Here is a 19,635-nt window from a genome sequence, read left to right as displayed (position 1 = left end):
ACTTACATGTGGCAATTAATGATCAGAAGGACCTACTCTAACGACTCAGTACGTTTGTAGAAAATCGTCAAAATCGTTTCAGGGTCCCTTTAAGAGCAGAGAAGAGACATGTTTTTTACAAGCCTCAATCTTATTTATCCCTTCAATCACTTGAGTTAATAAGAAAGCAGTTTGGTCTCCATGAGCACCAACACTCTCACACAGGATTTCTCAAGCTCCTCACTTACAACTTCAACTAAGAACATCAGTTTGCCATAAACAGGTGGTCATTCAATTCCAATAATATCACACCAAGCATTAAAAGGAATAGGATAAAGACGGAGGGGAGGGAAAGAAAATCCAGACATGCTTATTGCTGTGTGCTGAGGAATCTGCAGTGTAGATTTATTGTGGACATCTATGTACAAGAAAAATGCTCTGCCAAGGGTTGCTGCCTACAAGGACTCTTCGGGAGTTTCCTCATTGCTTGTCTGCTTGGCGGCACCTAGGAGAGAAGATCACAGTTATGCTAATTTTATCTACACAACTGGGGAGTAAGAATGCAAATTTTTATTAGCACCTACACTTTACAGGAAGCCACACAGCAGTACGCATTAATGAAAAAAAATCATTTAATAAATGGTGGCAGTGTTGGTTCCTTCACTATAGGAACCATTTACCTGTAAGCAGCATTCATGTTTAAGCCATGCAGCTTTGAAGGCTGCACTGCTTTCACGAAATCGCATAATTTATTGAGTCATGCTTTGTTGTACAGGGTGTCCCAGCAAACTTTAGCCAGAGTTAAAAATATGCAAATGCCACGTAGCTGGAGAGAAAAAAGGTAATTTTGTTTGCCGTCACTTGGAGATACTCAAACTATATTTTCATTCCGCCTAATCAGATAATTCGTCTTAATTAATCAATTTAACAAATCATTAAGGGTTACGGACTGGATTCCAAGGGAAGGGAAGCGTAGTAGGGGGAGGCAGAAAGCTAGGTGGGCGGATGAGATTAAGAAGTTTGCAGGGACAACATGGCCACAATTAGTACGTGACCGGGATAGCTGGAGAAGTATGGGAGAGGCCTTTGCCCTGCAGTGGGCGTAACTAGGCTGATGATGATGATGATGATGATGATGAATTGACGAAAAGTGTCAAATGAGAAAATTGTAGAGCGACATGAAAAACTCTCGATACAGCTTTCTGTTGCTCAATACGTGCTGCATAAATGCATGCTGCATAATATGCAAGCAAAATTGCTGCGCGACTGGCCGCTCGAGGCACTTAACGTGCATTCGCAGGCTTCTTTCACACTAGGAAAAACACTTAAGTAGCACATATTGAGCAGCAGAAAGCTGTATCGGGAGTTTTTCATGATGCTCTACAATTTTCTCATTGACACTTTTTATCTAATTAGGCAGAATGAAAAAAATAGTTTGAGCATCTTGAAGCGATAGCAAACAACATTACCTTTGTTCTGGCCAACTACATGGCATTTGCATATTTTTAAACTCTGGCTAAAGTTAGCTGGGACACCCTGTACGTCAGGACTCTAATGCACCTAAATGTGAACACATTCTTATTGTTTCAGACTAGAGTAAAAATGCATAACCAAGACAATTTCTTAGCTTGATGATTACGGAAAACCACGAAAATGTGATGATGCAGACAATATACAAAGAAGCCATGGCCACATCTCCTCAGACTACAAGAAACCTGTTAGACCCACGACCTGACATGTGATGTCTGACTGCCAGCACATGAAATGACATGGGTGAAGCACCTCTACCATGAAGAGAGTGGATGTGGCCAGCCTAGAGAACCATCACGTGGCCCTGCAGTCTCTTGCTTTTGCCATAAAATCAGGGCTCTCTCATCAGTTGCAGCTTCTGCTCCTCACAGCATGCCTTCTCTTTCCGAGACACTTTCTTCCTTTTCCCTTTCCTTCAATCAGTAGTTTTGCAAAGTGTAAAGTATGATCAAAACACTTTCTTTTATGCTTAAAACATGTCCCTCCTAAACAACTAAGCAAGACCAACCACCAGTGTTTCGATGCCCTTAATGCTTAACGTGAGAGAACACCGACAAATGACCCATAATAGTGCACTCCATCTGCTATTAGCTGCTCCACTTATAAACAAATTTTTCTTGCACAGGTTTAGTTCAAGAAGAGATCACGAGTCTGTGAGAAAAAAGTGCACTGCAGTCGACATACTGGCAGCACACATGACAGTAATCCAGCTGGTAAAGAAAGATACTGCATAGAAAATAGTCTTGATGCACATTCTCACTGCAGAGAATGTGTGTCCAGTTGTACCAAAGCAAGTGTTCACCATGAGATGCTGCAAACTTGAAAAGTGGTCTACTGCAGAACCATACTACTTTGACTCTCCTCGAATATCCTTGAATATCCTCCTCCAAAAATTTAGTTGCCCTGTGAACTCAGATTTGTGTGCATGAATAGCGAGTTTCAGAAAAAGTGCCCCCAAGCGGCACTGCATACCCAAAGACTCAAACACCTTCATATGGCTTTGTTGTTCTTTTGTACTCTCTCTGCATTATTTTGTATGCCTGACCGATAGTGTCCCATAACTTTGGGTCCTCTATTTCTAAAACTCCCTATTAACTAACTGATGTTAAGCTGAACTTGTACTTTAATAACAGATCAAAGTTGAGAAAAAAGATAAAACAGCTGACTCTTAAAAGGGTCCTGAACGAACCCTCAGGCTTGGTGTAAAACAACAGTCCCGATAACATACGCTGCTGTGAACATCTCAGCCAAATCTTGCAATTGTGCATAGGGCTTGAAGCTCGCAAGTGGAGCGCAGTCACCTTTTTCTCAAACACACTCTTTTCAACAGAACCCTTCTCACTCTTTTAGGGCTGCCATATTTCGTCACACAGCAGAGTTCCATATACAGCTGCTATTGGCCAATAGCTGACATCAACCAAGAAGGGTGTTTGGGTCAGTGTGCTTCTTCCTGCTGTTAGCGTGCATATTTGCTGACGCAGTTTAATAAACAGGCTGAAGTAAGCGAAAATCTTGCGTTTCAAATTTTGAAAGAATTATGTACTTCAAGAGTATGATCACCGCACTATCGCCAACTTCTTCTGCTAGCTCGGCAGCGCCTGCCTACTTGGGAATTAAACTTTGGCAACACTTTGGCTTATCAGTGTGGTAGCTGTCTGGCCTTGCTAATTTCTATTAGTTTTGAACACTCAACTAGCCTCGAACCATGTGAAACTTAAGGTGATATCAGATGTACGCTTGCCAGCGCGCACGCACTCTTGGCAGATCAAGGCTAGACGCCTTGACAGACTTCACTTCATATTGACCTACTGCACAAAATGCACAATTTAAATGTGGCTATTTCACTCAGCCGACGTGCACGCACTCGACTTACTCGCATGAACAAAAACAAAATGTTTCATTCGACCCTTGGAAATTGTGCAATTGTCATAAAGGTAAGTGCGAAAGAAAATGTGCTACTCATGCCACTCGGTGCGAGAAAACACAGTCATGCATAGCTATCTAGTACACCAGAGCACAGCAAAGGGATGAGACACTTTTGGAGACACTGTGAACTCCACCATAAGCTGAGAGATAGCCTCTGAGTTTGGCGCCTCAGAGGTGCCAAAATCGGAAGTACAGTTGAGTCCACTTATAACGAACCTGAGCGTTACGCGGCGCCTGTTCGTTATACCCCGAAGTTCGTAGTAAGCGGATGACAGCGTAAAAAGAAAAAGAAAAGTGGCTAGTCAAAACACAAAATTTATTTATTTGCAAAGAAGTTTGCGATGCTCATCTGTTTCTGCAGTGCAGATCTGATGAGGGCAGTCTCCAGTTTATTTAAAGCAGAAGAAGCGTGCTCTTCGACGAGGCCCTTGGCATAGACAAGTTGTCTCAAGTTACCTCAGCCCATTGCTACAGGCACGCTTATGGGTGCTAGCTCCGACGTTTCATCGTCATCCGATTTCTCCGCGTCGCTCTCTGCCCTCACTACGCAAGCGATGCCCTCGTCCGTGTACGGTTCCACAATATAAGCGTCAGCAGAAATAAAGTAATCCCAATTAGTGTTGTAGCCCCCCCATGTCGGAGTCGACGACACGCTGCCACAAATCGCCGCCGGACCGATCATATTTGGAAGCATCAGGCTCGGCATCAGGCACTGCGTCGATGAAGCTGGCCTTGAAGCTGGCCTTGAAGCCTTGCGGAAACAGTTCTGCATGCAAGTGGCCGCCACCTCTGCCCAGGCTCCCTTTGCCATCTCAACGGCTGAATACAGAGAAAATCGAAATGGCAAGTTGGCGGCCGGGCAGTCAACAGCGATGAGCAAGTGCTCCACAATGTGGCATCTATACGATGCCTTAAATGCACGTATTATGCCCAAATCAATCAGCTGCACTTCGAAGTGGTATTGGGTGGCAGGAAAAGTAGAGTAACTGCTGTCAGAGAAGTTCCCACGGTGTGCGCTGAGCAGTTGTCAAGCATGGGGAGTACGCGCCTTCCTTGCCTCTGCATGTCGTTGTCAAACTCTTGCCTAGCCACTCTGCGAATAAACGCCGTGTCATCCATGCCTTAGTATTGCGCCTGTAGCGCACATGTACACAGCTCCGAAAGCAATGCAGCTTCTTTGATTTTCCGTCCGATTACAAAGGGCAAAGGGCACGCGCCGGCTGCTGCCATCCCTATTAGTGCACAGAAGTATTGTAACACGCACCTTACTGTGCTTGCCGCCAGCACATGAGTCGCCTTTCATGGCATGCATGTTGTCTGTCAACATCTGATAAAATAAAGCAGGTCCGTCTGTGTTGATACATGTCCTGCTCCGTGTATCTTTAAGCAGGGTGTCCTCTACATCCGCAAAGGTGGCTTTCCGCAGGCGCTTTCTGTTCGTCGAGTCAGCGGCACAGCTGGCAATCTTTTCCTTGTTCTTTAGAATCGTCGAGATGGTTGATTTAGATACGCTGTACTTCTTCACCAACTCGCAGTTTTTAGCCCCTTGAGACAGTTCCTTCAAAATTGCTCGCTTCGTTGCCATGTTCAGCGCTTTTTGTTTCGCGACTGCTGCAGGCGAGGCATTCCCGCCCACCATTCTGAATTACAACTCGGGCCTTACTAGAACGAAGTGCAGAAGTGAGGAAGCATGGAGACTAGTGTGGAGAGGCCTGCTCGCGGTAACAGCCAGAAAACAAAACTTCTGAACTTTAGCGTGCTGAGACAGTGAGGGAGTGCAAGAAAGAATGAGGAGAGGGGAGCGGAGTTGAGAGGCCAGGCGAGAGGGCGATATTGTATGCCACACGCCGGCACTCGTGGGCAGTGCGTGAGAGCAAGGAGAGGGTAGAGGGGCATGAAACGGACAGTTCACCTCCGAAGAGGCTTGGGAAAAAAGACTGCGCGTGCAAAAGGGTCGGAGGTTGTCATTATTTTGCATCGTGGAGGCGGGTTTACGCTGTCCGTTCGCTGTAACCGATCGGCATGGCTCTAAGACGTTCATTATACGTGTGATTTTATACCATTAAAATAATGTATATTTTGACGGTCGCACAGCTCTCGTTCGTTTTAAGCAAAAGTTTCTTTTAAGTGGGGCCGTTATATGTAGGTTCAACTGCAGAGCCGTTTGTGTGAACATCTAAAATCAAATTTTAAGTGCGCACCATGGTGACGTTCAGTCGGCAGGAGTTGTAGGCCCCGCTCTGCCATAGCCTTCGCAATGGAAAGCATTGATGAAAGAGTGCGAGCACTGTGAAGGGGATCATAGTCTATCATTGACTGCCAATAACTCTGCTTCTGCAGAACGCACTGAAGCACTTTTGCTGCAAAATATTTCTGAAATAGCATATTTTAATGTCAAATGCATTTCTCGATATCAATAAAAAGCATTCCAGGGCCCCTTTCAGGTATCAATAGAGACGCCCCTCCCCCCAAGTATTACATACAATATAGTATTTGCCTCACCTGGCGGAGCCGGCTGACTAGGAGGGTTTGCTGTGCGTGTGTGCAAGACAACTTGCGGTCCCCCTCCGTAGCTGCCCTGCAGGAACTGCCACATGGCCTCCGAGAGGGAGCCATAGTCACTCCCTAGGGATGTGCACAAAGGATGATTGAAACAAAATTGCCCAAAAGCACTTCCTAAAATGATCAGGTTTTGGTCACTCTGGCAGATATTGCATTACAGTGTGCCAGCGTTCTACCAAAAGGGAGGCACATAAAAGATCTTACCAGGTCGCAAGCTCTGCTGGAGGGAGCCTGAACCCCTGGGAGCAGCACAGATGCACCAGTTGTCGATGGGACCAGGAGCCTCTGCAAGAACAGGGTCCACATTTCATTTGGAGTTGTTGGGCTTGCACTATACTTGGAGAGAAGGACACTCCTTGCATTCTGATACCATAGTTGCAAAAAAACCATTAGAAGTCTATGAAAGAGTGGGCTAAAAAATTGCACCTTATATACCTTTTATAGAAGGTACAGTAGGTTTTAAAAAGGACGTGAGTGAATGTAGATCATCACTTTATTGCTTAGGACACTCCTTATACTGTCCAGCATGCTCCCTCGTGCTATATCTTATTAAAGAAAGATATAGTTAAACCTCAGTGTAACGAAGTATTCAACTTTTCACAACCTCTTGTTTATAGAACGCTATGTGTTTAGAACCTCAATGTAACAAAGTGTTTGGATGCCATTTCAATATAAAAAAATTTCACTGCCGCCACAAAGGAATGCTGAGACAATAAATGGAACGTTCCGCAGACGCAGATGGTGAAATGACAGAATTACAAGCGGTTGTTTGCAAACACACCTCTCAAATTGCGGGCTGTGTGACAAGAGCGAATGCCGAAGTGGAGCAGCGTCATGTTCCGTATGAAGTCGAAGAGTGATAAGACCCTATCGCACCCTAATGTGTGCTTCAGGTGCGAGTGAAGGTGTGCGAAGGTAAGAGAAGAAAGATGGTGGCTTCAGGAGTGTTGCCTTCCCGTGTGAGCAAAGGGAAAGAGGAGGAGGGGAGTGAGCTTGCGATAACGCAAGTGCGCGCGAGGGGATGGGGGTGAGGGGACCTGCTTTTTCCTGCCAGGTGTATGCAGTCAAGCTTGTGAGTTGCGGCCTGCTTTTGCTAAACACATGAAATGCACAGCCACGACATGCTGCCGAGAAGACAGTGGCACACCATCAAAACATGGTGTTGGTTTTACACTACTAGTACCTTGTTGCAGTTCAGCTGCTCATATGCGTGGAGACATTCTGACAGCAATCACGTTTAAGTTGACTGGGTACGTACACAGTTTCTTGTGGGGCTCTTAGCCATGTGTGCTATGCACTGGATTACGCCTCATGCCAGTTAGAATAGATAAAATTTTATTTTCAGGGTATCTACCAAGTTGACATATTCAAATTCCCCGAGTTTCCCAGGTTTTCCCTGAGCGACACAGAACTTTATTTTATGTCAAGACAGACACCACGTCACCCGATGCTGTCACTCTCAAGTAAGCATTAAAAAAAGAAAAAAAAAACTTAATCCAGTTTGAGCAGTAAGGAGTAGTGTTTATTTTACTAAAAATAGGAAACTGAAGGTAGGGGAGTGTAAAATGGACAGCAAATAAAATATATTCGAAAAAAAAAAATGATAAAGCCTATTGTACATAGAGTCGAACATTCTCAAATAGGAATAAAAAGAGATGCACACAAAAGCAAATATCTTGAAAATGAGCTATTTCTATCAAGTGATAACAAGACCATTGATATTCGGCCCAAACTTTGTCATAAGTGAGATTTTCTCAGCAGCTGGAAAGTCAACCTCAACTGTTCTCACATACTCTTAGCCCACGCACAATGGCTCTGTTTTGTGTTTCACTGCTTTCAAGAGTTTATTTTAGTTTAGATGAGGGTCACCTGTATCTTAGCGTCAGCCAACACTTTGCTTCTTGAGCTCAAGCTCCTTCAAAGAAGAGGCGGCACAGTTCCTTTCCCGATCATTCCTCAATGCGATGGTCATTTCTGTCCTTGTGCTTGTTCCACCGCGCGTTTGCCCCACAGACTATTTGAAGCATCCTTTTCGCCATTTGTACAGTCAACGTCCGATTTTTCGTACTTCCTAGGGGCCACGCAAACGTCCGAAAAAATGAATGCCTGTCTTTTACTGCCCTAAAGGGCTCAAATCCTCACAGGCACATCTGAAAAAGCTCTGAAGGCCTGCCAGTACACTTATTATGCATATCGGTGCTCGTACTGTGACGGGAGACGGCGGTTGCACTGGTGTATGATTATGGAATGCGTACTGTGTCCCGTGACAATTGCCCCTTCCCACGCTTGTTAAGGTTCACCGCAATACTTCACGTACGCTTCACCGCGTAACATCGCTGTGCTGAGGCGAAGCTGCCTTTCGGGAACAGGCATTATGCAACGTGCCATGATTCCTAAGCTTCGAAGCCAATCATGAGGATTACAGAGGCGGAGTCGGTGCCATTACTGAGAGCTGCGAATTCTTTAAATGAAAAACACGGCACCAAACGGCAAGAACCTTAATAGCGAACGTCGAAGCAGCTAAGCCTAGCATTGCCGCGGTGGTGGTTACGGCTGCCAGCGCATCTGCGTGCGAGAGCGCTGGTTCGAGGCGGCAAGATAATCAAAATGGTGTGGGTGGCTTTGATTAATGCTGTTTCGGACCTGCGGTCGTGCCAAGAAGTCGGGAAAATTGGACGGCGAAGGGTTTTTGCGTCTGAAATAACAGACGTTCTTTATACATTGACTCTATGGGGTACGTGGTGGTGTCGCGAAGCTGTCCGCATTATTGGGCGTTGGGAAAAGCGGTAAATGACTGTACACTGGCAACTCCTCCAGCCAACGACACGGCATCAAAGACGGTTCGTTATAATTCCTTTCTTTTACTCGAGCCAGCAGTAAGGCAACTTTCGTTCTCTTTCAATAAAATGACAGCTAATTTTCCCTGATTGAAGCACAAATTCCCTGAGTTTTCCCCGAGTTTTTGTTTTTCCACAACATCCCTGAGAATTCCCAGTTTTCCTGGTTGGTAGACACCCTGACTTTGAACAGATATCTGTGAACATGTCTTTCAACACATCTTGACAAGTTGGCAAGGGCCACCAACAAATTGCATGTAAACATTGCCTGCTGCTCGCACTTCCTTCTAAGCCTGTGCTGAAAAATACATCTTGGTGCAGTGGTAACAGCTACGAGGTTCCTGCAAGTGTTCGTTATCTTTAACAGCACGCAAAAGCACATTTATTCACAAAACATTGCACAACACCGACTAAATGCAACAGTCATCCGATAATGTTTACAAGTCTTTTATGCGCTTCTCAGACTTTTCTCACAGAACAGTGGTTGTATTGGCGAGTGTAGAAGAAGAACCCACGAAAAAAACAAAAGAAGAGACAAAAAAAATTGGCTGAAGGCTTAGCTTGGTTAAGCCTGGAAGATTGCGAAAGCAATACCTTTGGCTGCGCTTTGGTTCGGCTGATGGTGTGGACATGGTTGCCCTTTGTTAAACTTATGGCTATACATCATCCGACATAGAGCAAGGCAGCGCGCCGACCACTGCGAGGAGCCGAGCTGTAGCCCCATTTATCCTCCTAGCATGACGTCACACCAGCGAGCGCCCTCTCTCTCGGTAACGCCGCAGCAGCGGCGAGCAAGGCTTCGCCTCCACCATCAATGCCGCGAGCTGGGGCCCCGTCTGTCGGTCTGGCGTGACGTCACACGGTCACGTGACGCGCAGCTGTGTAAAGAGGCGCCACGACCACTCATGGGCCGAAAGTGTGAGCAGTATTGCTTTCGCAATAAAAATTACAACAGGGTTCATGCTGGTGTATATGACAAAAATTCAAGGGTTTTCAAGGACTTTCAAGGCCCTGCGTGTGGATTTTCAAGGACCACATTCTCTGTTAGAAATCTACATAGACAGATGTTCAGGAGTAGACAAAGGCTCGAAATGATGAGAATTCGCTGAAAAAGGGGATTGTCGCTGCAGCCAACGTTTTAACAAAGAAACTTGTCTTCAGACAAAACTACGGCTCCAGCGATACTTCATTTTTTTTACCATTATTCATCACTGTTTGTGAGAGTTACACGGACCACTTTCAGTGAGTTAGAAGGTGCAAACATTTACTCGCTAAAGAAGATCAACCAAGCAAACACTCCCTCAGTCCTTAGGTGGCCTCATTTTGCTTCTCCTGAATTTTTACGTCAATGTCCAAGATATCCTGCTGCTTGCTCTTGGCAGTCTTCCTTAGGCAGTTTAAAGACTTCATGATGCAAGTCAGGTCACTGGTTGCCTCCACTTTTTCTGCATTTGGGTCTGCTGAAGCTGTCCATTCTGCAATAGCGGCTTCTAGTTTCTTTTTCTTCCTTCTGAGAGTTTCAATCTCTTCATCAATGCAGCATTTCTTCCTCTGTTTCACATCATCACGCTCCTGCTTTTTCAGTGTTTCCAAAAAGGCACAGTATTGGTTCCTCGCAGAAGCCACAGATGCTCTCAATTCCTTTGTGATGGGCACATCGAAAATGCCACCTGCTTTGTTTACAGCCTCACAGATAATGCGCTGTGAAATGCGAGACATTTCTTTCATGTTCTCTACTGAAACCTGGCAATTCATGCTGAATCCTCTCTCTACACTTGCTTGGCCATGACTAAGTGTAAGCAGCAGTTTTACAATCCTCCAAAGCTCAGCATATGCTGAGCCACCCTTTAAAAGTTCATAGAAAAACTTGTCAAGTGTATGCGAGCTCCTTTCAAATAGCTGGAACTCATGTTTGCGCTCCTGTAGCAGCTCAATGAACTGTGCAAGCACAGTATCCCTTGAATGCTCATGGATTCTCTCTGCTGAAATGAGTGCATCCGGAACTTTCTTTAAGCCTTCCAGATACTCATCCAGCTTCGATGACATCTGCCTGGGGTCTAGTGAAGAGAGGCCTCTCACAATGGGATATCGCAGGGGGCTCTTTTCCAGGATCTTTTTTGTGAAACTTAGAAGAAACTCCTTGCACTGCATGCGAAATGCAAATGCGGCTTTCACACTTACTGTGTGGCTTTTAAGAAGCTGCTTGGCTGTGTGACCAACATCTATCTTCTCGAGTGGCACATGGTTGTTTAAATCTTCAAACTCATTCTTCAGGAGGCCAGTGATTTTCACTGATAAACAGAGAACAGAAGACTTGAGAAACTTTGTTAGCAGTTTTCTGACAATATTCTCAAGGTCCTTTGCCAAAAAGAACATAACTGGCTTATCTGTCTGAAAGTGTGTCAAAAATGGCTGGAAGGTCATCGCCGATGTGCACAGAACTTGAGAGAAAACAGAGTTGGTCCGGTGACAGCTACAAAGTCTTCTCTCCGGGCAGGTGCATCAAAAAACAGCCTGCTCATACTTGAGAGCAAAATGTCCAAGCTCCATTTGCTTGCTGCAAGACCTGCCTCGTAGGCATTATGCACAGTGTGCAAGCTACAGCTGCCCAAGTCTAAGCACCTCACCTGATTGTTCTTCTGTAGGTGCTCCTGCAGGCCTTTGAATGCCTTGGGATTCACATTGGGTCAGTCCATTGATACTTGCACTATTTTATGTAACGGAAGTGGTTCTAAGGCACCAAGTAGTTTTTCTTGCAGATCTTCAGCCCTGGCATGGCCCATAAACACAGATGTGAAGTAGCGTATGGTGACCGACTGTGATGCATCCCAGTACCTTAGATGAACATCCGTTTGCTTTTGCTGGCAATTCTCATTCAGAGACTCTTCGAACAAGACAACATGTAGTCGCTTTTCTCTATGTCCCGCTGCACAGAGGAAAGAAAAAATGGCCTCAAACCGCGGCACGCGATATACGAGCACTTCTGCTCTTCGCATGTGAAAGAATGTGCCACCTCACTGCTTGGAAACATCCTCTGAAACGATCCATTCACCTGTGATGACGAATGATATGAATAGTGCGATGTTATAACCTTCAATGTGCACAAAAATTTTTGCGTCAATCACGAGTTCATGCTTCTTGCATACATCCATCAAGTTTGACGGCTGCGATGGCCCTGGCTGTGGTTCATTTGCTTAACATTCAGAGATCGTCAGGAAGCTCCTTATCATGCAGCTACTCCCAGTGGCTTGCATGTGCTCTCTATGCTTTGCGCTTTTTAGGTGACTTTTTAGTGCCGACTCCCGCCCATGGCAGTGATGTCGAAACACTTACAGCAAACTTTGCATTTTACCTTGTGCGGATTTGACATGTCCGGTGCAAGCCACTCTCGGTAGTTGTCGTTGTTCAGCCATGACCGCAGAAATTTGCATTTTCCGGGCATTGTTGGCAAGCACGTTTACTGGCGTACACTATGCTGCAGGTGCACAAAATGTCATGATACCGCTGTACATGCACACCCAAGGGCTACATGTGTACTAAATCTCGCGATACAACCGCACATACACAGATGAGCGCTACATGCACACAAAATGGCATGATGGAACCGCACATGCATGCATAAGTGTTACACGTGCACAAAACTTGACAATACAACCGCACACGCAAGCGCTAAACACACACAAAATGTCCTCATTCGATTGCGCCAGAGCTGGCACTGACTGCGCCAAGTGCACACATAGTGGCCGCCATTTCTCTACTCAACTGGAAAGTAGCACAGGAAATGGGCGAGAGGAAACGGTGGGCAAGCCAGTGTCATTCTGGCCAGACGTTCACAAGCGTCAGCTAGGCACATGCTTACTTGACTTTGTACGAAACTTACACCATATTTTTAACAAAATCGCAGTGGGAATTCAGGAGGGTTGAAATTTTCTCAATCACAATTACTGGAAGTTTATCAAAAATAAAAATTTGGGAAATTCCAGGACTTTCAAGGCCTTGAAAACGATCTTTTGAAATTCAAGGGTTTTTCAAGGACCCGCATGAACCCTGTACAATACTCCCTAATGCGAAATATGAGCGCAGCCCGATACATGTTTTCATTTCGCGATATACTGGCTGGCGCGGACAATCTGTCTTGTGCGGCATGTTTCAAATGGAGCGAAGTGTTGCACGACTGCCTCGCTAATCTGGAGATCGCAAAAGGCAGCGTGTGGCTGATGGGAGGGCGCAATTTGATTTGATTTAATGGTTTCCATGTACACACGCACACACTTACAATGGAGTGGTAAATGGAGGTCGATGAGGGAAAAAAGCTGCACTGACGCACCTTGAGAATATGTCCCCAGCTTAGGTACAATATGGCTGTGTGGAATAGCACTTGAAGCACCTTATATAATATAGTATTTATACAGTGGCCATAAAGCATCGCAGTTATACAATATATGAAAAAGAAAGAAAATATTTGCAGAAGTAATGATAATACAAAGATATTGCGGCAATGAAATAAGTAAATGATATGCACTTCATAACATACATGAATACATAAAAAAGAAAAGAAACTGCATATATTATTAAAGGGACCCTGAAACGATTTTGATGATTTTGTACAAATGTACCGAGTCATTAGAGTCGGTCCTTCTGATCATTAATTGATGCATCTAATTGCTTCGCGTAAAGCGTGTAATTTATTATAAGGTTTTAAAAATGTACATTGCTGCCGATCGCAGCACACTGCTCGGTGGAATTTTCAGCCACCCCTAGCCATATGATGTAAATCAACCAATCGACGTCAGTAGGGCGAGCTATCCGATTGGCTGCCCAGGGCACGTCATCAATAATTTTTCCACCTTTATGGTGAACAAATGATGTTCGTAATAGTTGGAATGTTAGTTAATTTGTTTCTATAGAAAGAAAGTAACTGAAAGAGAATGCACAAGAACAATTTCTCACTACATTTAAGCACTTCCGGCACACAGCAAGAGTCGTCTGCTTGTGTTACAACATGCTCCATTTTGATGAGAGCTCCGCGGACAGGGTCGGTCTCAGTCTTTTCGCGAGCACTATGATTAGACTTTGTTACGTTGTGGACTGCAAATGTAGCGACTGGAAATATGTCAAGCTGCAACATCGTGTCCCTTTGCAAGGCAGCAGATGAGCGGACTGGCTGCAGCGGATCGGACTGCCGCTATCCAATTGGCACCAGTATTTGTGCGTTTGAGGCAGTCACTTTACACCGGAAGATTACTAATGCAATAGCGTTTCGCGAGTCCGGTATTAGGGTAAACGCAAGCGCAAGGGGACAGGGCCTGGCCGTTCAACAGTGTCGTTTCACGGGATGAGCAGAAGCACAAATGTGAGTGGTCTGCACGGTGCAGCCACCTGGTGGCACGGAGCTCAACCATGCACAGTAGCAGTAACGAAATGTATTCTTCTTTGGTGTAAATTTTTCGCAGGAGTTTAATCGTTAACACGTTGTTTTTGTAAATATTTAAAATGTTTTACACTTGGTTAGAGCAATATTAGCACTTTGTTTGGCTGGTTAAGCTTTGCGCCAACGGGTGGCTGGACCGTGCAGACCAATCAGGATGCTCACGTACGTTCCTTCATCAGCTTGAGTTTATGCCTCCAGCAATCCATCGAAAGGCCCAGTTCTCCTGTAGTTACCGGAATTCGGCACATTCGGCACTGCAACAGAATGCTTGCAACGCACGCTGCTTCGATAGCGCTCGCTTGGGGTCGACTGCCAAGCAGCTGACGGAGAGTTTGGAGAGGCTTCCTGCGCTTGCTCCTAGAGAACCGGAAGTCGACAACATGACGCGCCATCCTGACGCAGTGCTAGTGAAGGCGGAGCTTAGCCCCGATCACTCGGCGAACGAGTTGAAGAGAAAATGCATGACTATGGAGGAGGGTAACTTGTAATGATCCGTAGCTCTCTTAATATGAGACGTTCCACACAATTTGTGGTGCGAATGATTAACTTTAGCTCTACCGTACGCGTTTACAAAATTTGTCCAAACTGTTTCAAGGGCCCTTTACCATTCATAAATGCACTCTAAAGAGGTGAATGCAATAGAGCTTTAAATTCTGACAGCGATAAATCCTGCAAATTATAGCCTGCTTTTTATCTTTCACAGATATTCACAGATTATTCACAGCAGCCACCGCGGACAGACCTCCGAGACGATGTGCGCTACTCTTCTCATGCTTTCACCTTACCCTCCTCCTCCGCTTTTTTCCTCGCGTCTTTCATCCCCAGCCACACTCCATGTTCGCTCTTTTATCTTTCGCTCGGTTACGCTGACGCTAACACTAGCCGCAAGAACAAGTGCCTAGGAGGCGCACGCTAAATATCGGCTGCTGACCCTATACATTATCATGCATAGGGTCAGCATGCACAGACAACACAAGGCATTTTGTGTGTGTTGAAGCGCTATGTGAGCTTGAGCTGTCACCATGCCCACGAGCCTGGAGCTTACGTAGCCCACAGACTAATCACAGCATGCGGCTGTCCCGAGCGTTTCAAAGGCAAGAGAACTTGTTGTGGCACCCCACCGTGGATGCAGTGTCTAGCTTCACAGAACATGCCCTTCAAAACTAAAACTGACCATCAAAGTTCTCATAATGCCCTTGGTGCCACAGGTGGTGCTGACCTATCTAAAGTAGTCTATTTAAAGCTAAAGGAAAAAGTAGGTGGTCCATTGAGTGTAATTGTAAGCTCTCCATCGTGTGTACTGACATAACATTTACTCAGGTTTAACTAGGCTGTTTAATTAAAAAAATTTTCCACAGAAAATAAGTTCAACTTTTTTCAGGAGTCACTGTAGTTCTGTGCTGCACTGCCCTTGAATCTGCACCTGGCACATAGGGCTGTCAGCTTTGGAAAAAAAAAGACCAGAAAAAAACAAACAGCCTGGGCGTGTAAAAAAAGAGCCCGGCCGTGTTTGTTACACTTAGTACTGTATGCAAAAATATAAACAAAAATATAAAGTAGCGATACATCAGTACAAACTTTACATGAATGAAATTTATTGAAAGGCTTTATATAAAATCTGGTACACATTTAGCAGAACAATCAATGTATGTTCACTAAGGTGAAAGATTGGGCAAAAAGCTGCATTAATGTATGTTCATTTCACTCATATGTCTTAAACTGGTTGTTCCAGCTTGCATGTTAAGTGCAAACAGTGGATGGACACTGAGAAGGTGTATCGAGACAAGCAGAAGTTATGCTTGGGCTCATAGGAGAAAGTGCGGAAGAAAAAATGAAAGTGACCAGATGGACCACTCAGTCTTACAACTTCAGATAAAATTTTGAATAAATAGACTTGCAACAATTTAGTTGTTTGCTATGTATGAATACCCGACAACGCTTACAGTGCATGTGCCAATTTAGGGGATATCAACAAATGGCGTGCCGGTGTGCAGGCCAAACAGACAGCCAGCATGATGATGGAAAAACTGGCTGTGCCAGTGGAAAACCAGCCAGGTGGCAACCTTTATTGGCACGAGGTACAGAAACATTTAATAAGCCCAAAACGAGCAAGCTGCCTCTTGTAGACCGCAATGAACTGGAAAAGCAAGTAAAGCACCCACCTGTATCCTTGCGTCGCACAAAGGCTTCCCACTGCTTAAACCAGGCCATGCTGACTGCATAGACCATCCCAGGGCTGTCCTGGTTTTGTTGAAATTCTCGGTTCAGCTGCAACACAAGAAAACTAAAGTTGGTGATGACATACAAACATTAGAATGTCTAATACAGCTTTAACAGTAGAGCATGAATGGTATCAATTTTTTGAAGCAAATCACTCACTCCCATTACAGAAAAACTTGCTATAATGTCGAAGTTATCCCTTATGTGCTGTTATAAAAGATCTAGTGTACAATTGACGATTAAAAAACGAAGCATTTCTTGGAAACAAACACAGCCCTACTGAGAGACAAGGGAAGGAAACAAAGATGAGCAATTCACTGTCAACTAAAGGGTATAGTCAACTACCGATTAAGTGGAACCCCGTTCATACGTTTTTCACCGGACCGAGGAAAAAAAACGTAACAGCCGGGAAAACGCAACAGTGAGGAAAGCTCCGAAAATGAATGAAAAAAGTGCAGCTTCAACTATAGACAATTTATTTGCACAGAGTGCGCTTAGAAATTAAAAAAAGTCTAGAATGGTGGCTTGCCGTTTCTTTCGCTCGCTGGAAATCACCACACGTTTCTCAATAGCCTGGAAGGCCGCATTGCTGTCAGCGTCGCTGTGAAGTGCGACGTACCTGCGGAGGAGGTCTAGAGCCACGACGGCTTCTCCAAATCTAGGATCTGGCAACTCCCCGGCATCATGCGGCTCGTGCTCCTCATCGTCACCGTGCCACGGCAATGGCAACAGACGAATGAATATCCGCGGGAAATTTTGCCTTCTTTGGCGTAATCATGCTAACGCGCTAACGATTGTTTAGTATTGCTGCGGAGCGCGTGCGTCCGAGCAGCCCGGTTGCGCGCAGCGCGGCGTGGTTTCGCGAGAAATGTAAACGAGAGGAGAGCTGGCCCGATAGGCGGAGCAACGCCATGAGCAACGCCAACCTCCGGCTTCCCTTTAGCTATAGCTTCACGAAGAGTGACGTCAGGGCCTCTCCCGAGTTTCCTTCCTCCGTGAGTCGACCCGTCCAACAAACCATGCGGTGACCGTAATTAGTGATGATAGTGAGAGCATTTTTCACGAATGGCCACCTAGTCAAGCCCGTGACATTCCCATAAGGCCAATGGGGCCGATTTTCGCAGGCGACGCTAGCGCCGCCTGGATTTTAACGGTAGTTGCACTGATACCAGAAAAATGTTTACTTAGTAATAATAGATAATGTTTTGAATATTATTCCCTTTCAATCTAAATTTAAAAATGAAAGGCGACGTCTGAATAATTTCTAGTTGCTTAGAAAGTTACATGTGTATTGAAAGCGCAATGACGCTTGTGAGGAATACCGCACAGCAGACGACCGACACCGGCGTCGTCTGCTTCTGCTATCGCTCTTGCGCTGCCCTCTTGCTTTGGCCAGGTATATCCCACTATATATATATTCTTATTTAGGACTCAGAATTACTTGTACAATTACATTTGAAGGTTGGCACTGCTGCATAGGCCGAGAGAAATCACGACGCTAATCGCACTAACTTGCTGCCAATAAACAGCTTTATTAGAACATCATCGATGTTTACATGAAATAAAAAGCGCGTGAATAGCGTTTCAGAAGATATACTGGTGCGTAACATGCATAGTTGTTTATGTGCAAAAAGATACTACGTACAGTCTCGCCACACATTTCTGGTGAACACAAGCTGTCCGCCGCTGAGGGAAGAAATACATCCGACCACATAAAGCCGTCCCACGCTGGTATGTTGCTAAAGTCCCTACAATTTTGTAGGTGAAGATGTCACGCCACTTCTTTCACAATATTCATAAACTGCACCTTGATTTGAGCGAGTGCCTCCTGTTTGAGCAGAAACACGTAGCTTTTACAACGGCGAATTCTGTCATGACTGTTCGTCTTCTGGTCCAGAATGCCTGCTCTCTCTCTCTCTCTCTCTCTCGCAGTTAACCATTAGGGAAGTCACGTTATAAAAATTTTAAGCGTTTAGGCTGAATTTGCTTCGAAAAGTTTATAATTTCAGATATAAATGTTTTTCTGTGCGTGCTGATTTGATGCGTTGCAAATAAAGTTTCCATAATAAAGGCTTAGCTGGCCTTTCGATTACCGCCGCCGGTGGTGCGCTGTCGTCGTTTCGATGGTGGCGCCACCCCAAGGCTTGGACGCGAAACACGCCACATGCCACAGGCTTGACCTAGTGGTGGCCTCTCGAACTGGCGTGCGGCTTCTTGCAGCCAGTTCCATAGCCAAGCCCGGACAAGCCCAGTCAAAACTTGTCAAAAGCCAAAATGGCGGTTGGAGCGTGTTGCCTACTTTAGCCCAGGCGGGTTCGGGTTGCGACGCATCATGCGGGAACGTTTTCACAGCTACTACGTAACAGCGGGGTTCCTTATACATTGGATCCTATGGAAGCTATGCCGGGACCGGATGAAAATGACGTAGCAGCCGGGAAAACGCAGCAGTGAGGAACGTAACAGCGGGGTTCTATTTGGACACCAATCATTCGGACAGCCCCGCGGCACCACCACTAGCTCTATAGTCTTAATGTATAAGGACGACTAAAATTTCGGACAGCTTACAGCAAGTCGTGCAATAATTTGACTATGACTGCATGACCATTTGCTAATTTGGTCACTGAGTCAAGCAGAAACAGCAGTACAGTCGACATCCGTTAATTAAATCCTGACGAGACAGTTCACCAAAAGGCAGAAAAAACGCTGAAACACGCTGTTGATTCACTTGGCACTATGTGCCTGTACAGTTCAAGCACGTACCCAAGGGGGGGGGGGGGGGGGGGGGGGCCCGGAGGGTGCCTCCCCCCCCCCTTCCTACGCCACCACTCCTTACACGCATTCCCAAAGCGCAGCCGCATAAATCTTGAGACTTGACAGCTATTCGGCGGTCAACATTTTGCTGCCTCTTTCACTCCTTTTGGATGGCGATAGTTATCGGCATCTCCTGGGGTGTGAAGGCCAGTTTTCTCATCGATTCGGTGCCCGTGCGATTAACTCAAGATGCGTTCAGTTGTCACCATCTATTTGCAGCAGGCAGGTCGTAGTTTGCTGTTTTAATTATATTATTTTACCTTATTTTTTAATGCCCAACACAATTTTTGTCACCAGCTATTGTAACAGTCATGCACATCGCTGTTCCTTCGTTAGTTC

General features: G+C 45.4%; 1 protein-coding gene across 5 annotated transcripts in view; it reads right to left on the bottom strand.

The window, feature by feature from the left end:
- Nucleotides 1-349: 349 nt before the first annotated feature.
- Usp20-33 (Ubiquitin specific protease 20/33) overlaps nt 350-19,635 on the bottom strand; it is a 105,959-nt gene continuing 86,673 nt past the window's right edge. For 4 of the 5 annotated variants that reach the window (XM_050195887.3, XM_055063621.2, XM_050195886.3 and 1 more), the window contains 4 exons: nt 16,428-16,533; nt 6,202-6,282; nt 5,938-6,060; nt 350-484 (listed from right to left, as the gene is read on the bottom strand). In XM_050195887.3, coding sequence (XP_050051844.1) covers nt 435-484; nt 5,938-6,060; nt 6,202-6,282; nt 16,428-16,533 — 360 coding nt within the window. In that variant the 3' untranslated portion in view covers nt 350-434. Of the gene's footprint in view, nt 485-5,937; nt 6,061-6,201; nt 6,283-14,431; nt 14,623-16,427; nt 16,534-19,635 lie in introns of those variants that run through there. The other variant, XR_008609316.2, reaches the window with a different exon arrangement.

This window comes from Dermacentor andersoni, chromosome 1, assembly GCF_023375885.2.
Source record: "Dermacentor andersoni chromosome 1, qqDerAnde1_hic_scaffold, whole genome shotgun sequence".
Taxonomy (NCBI): Eukaryota; Metazoa; Arthropoda; class Arachnida; order Ixodida; family Ixodidae; genus Dermacentor; species Dermacentor andersoni.
This window is presented reverse-complemented; position numbering and strand designations above follow the sequence as displayed.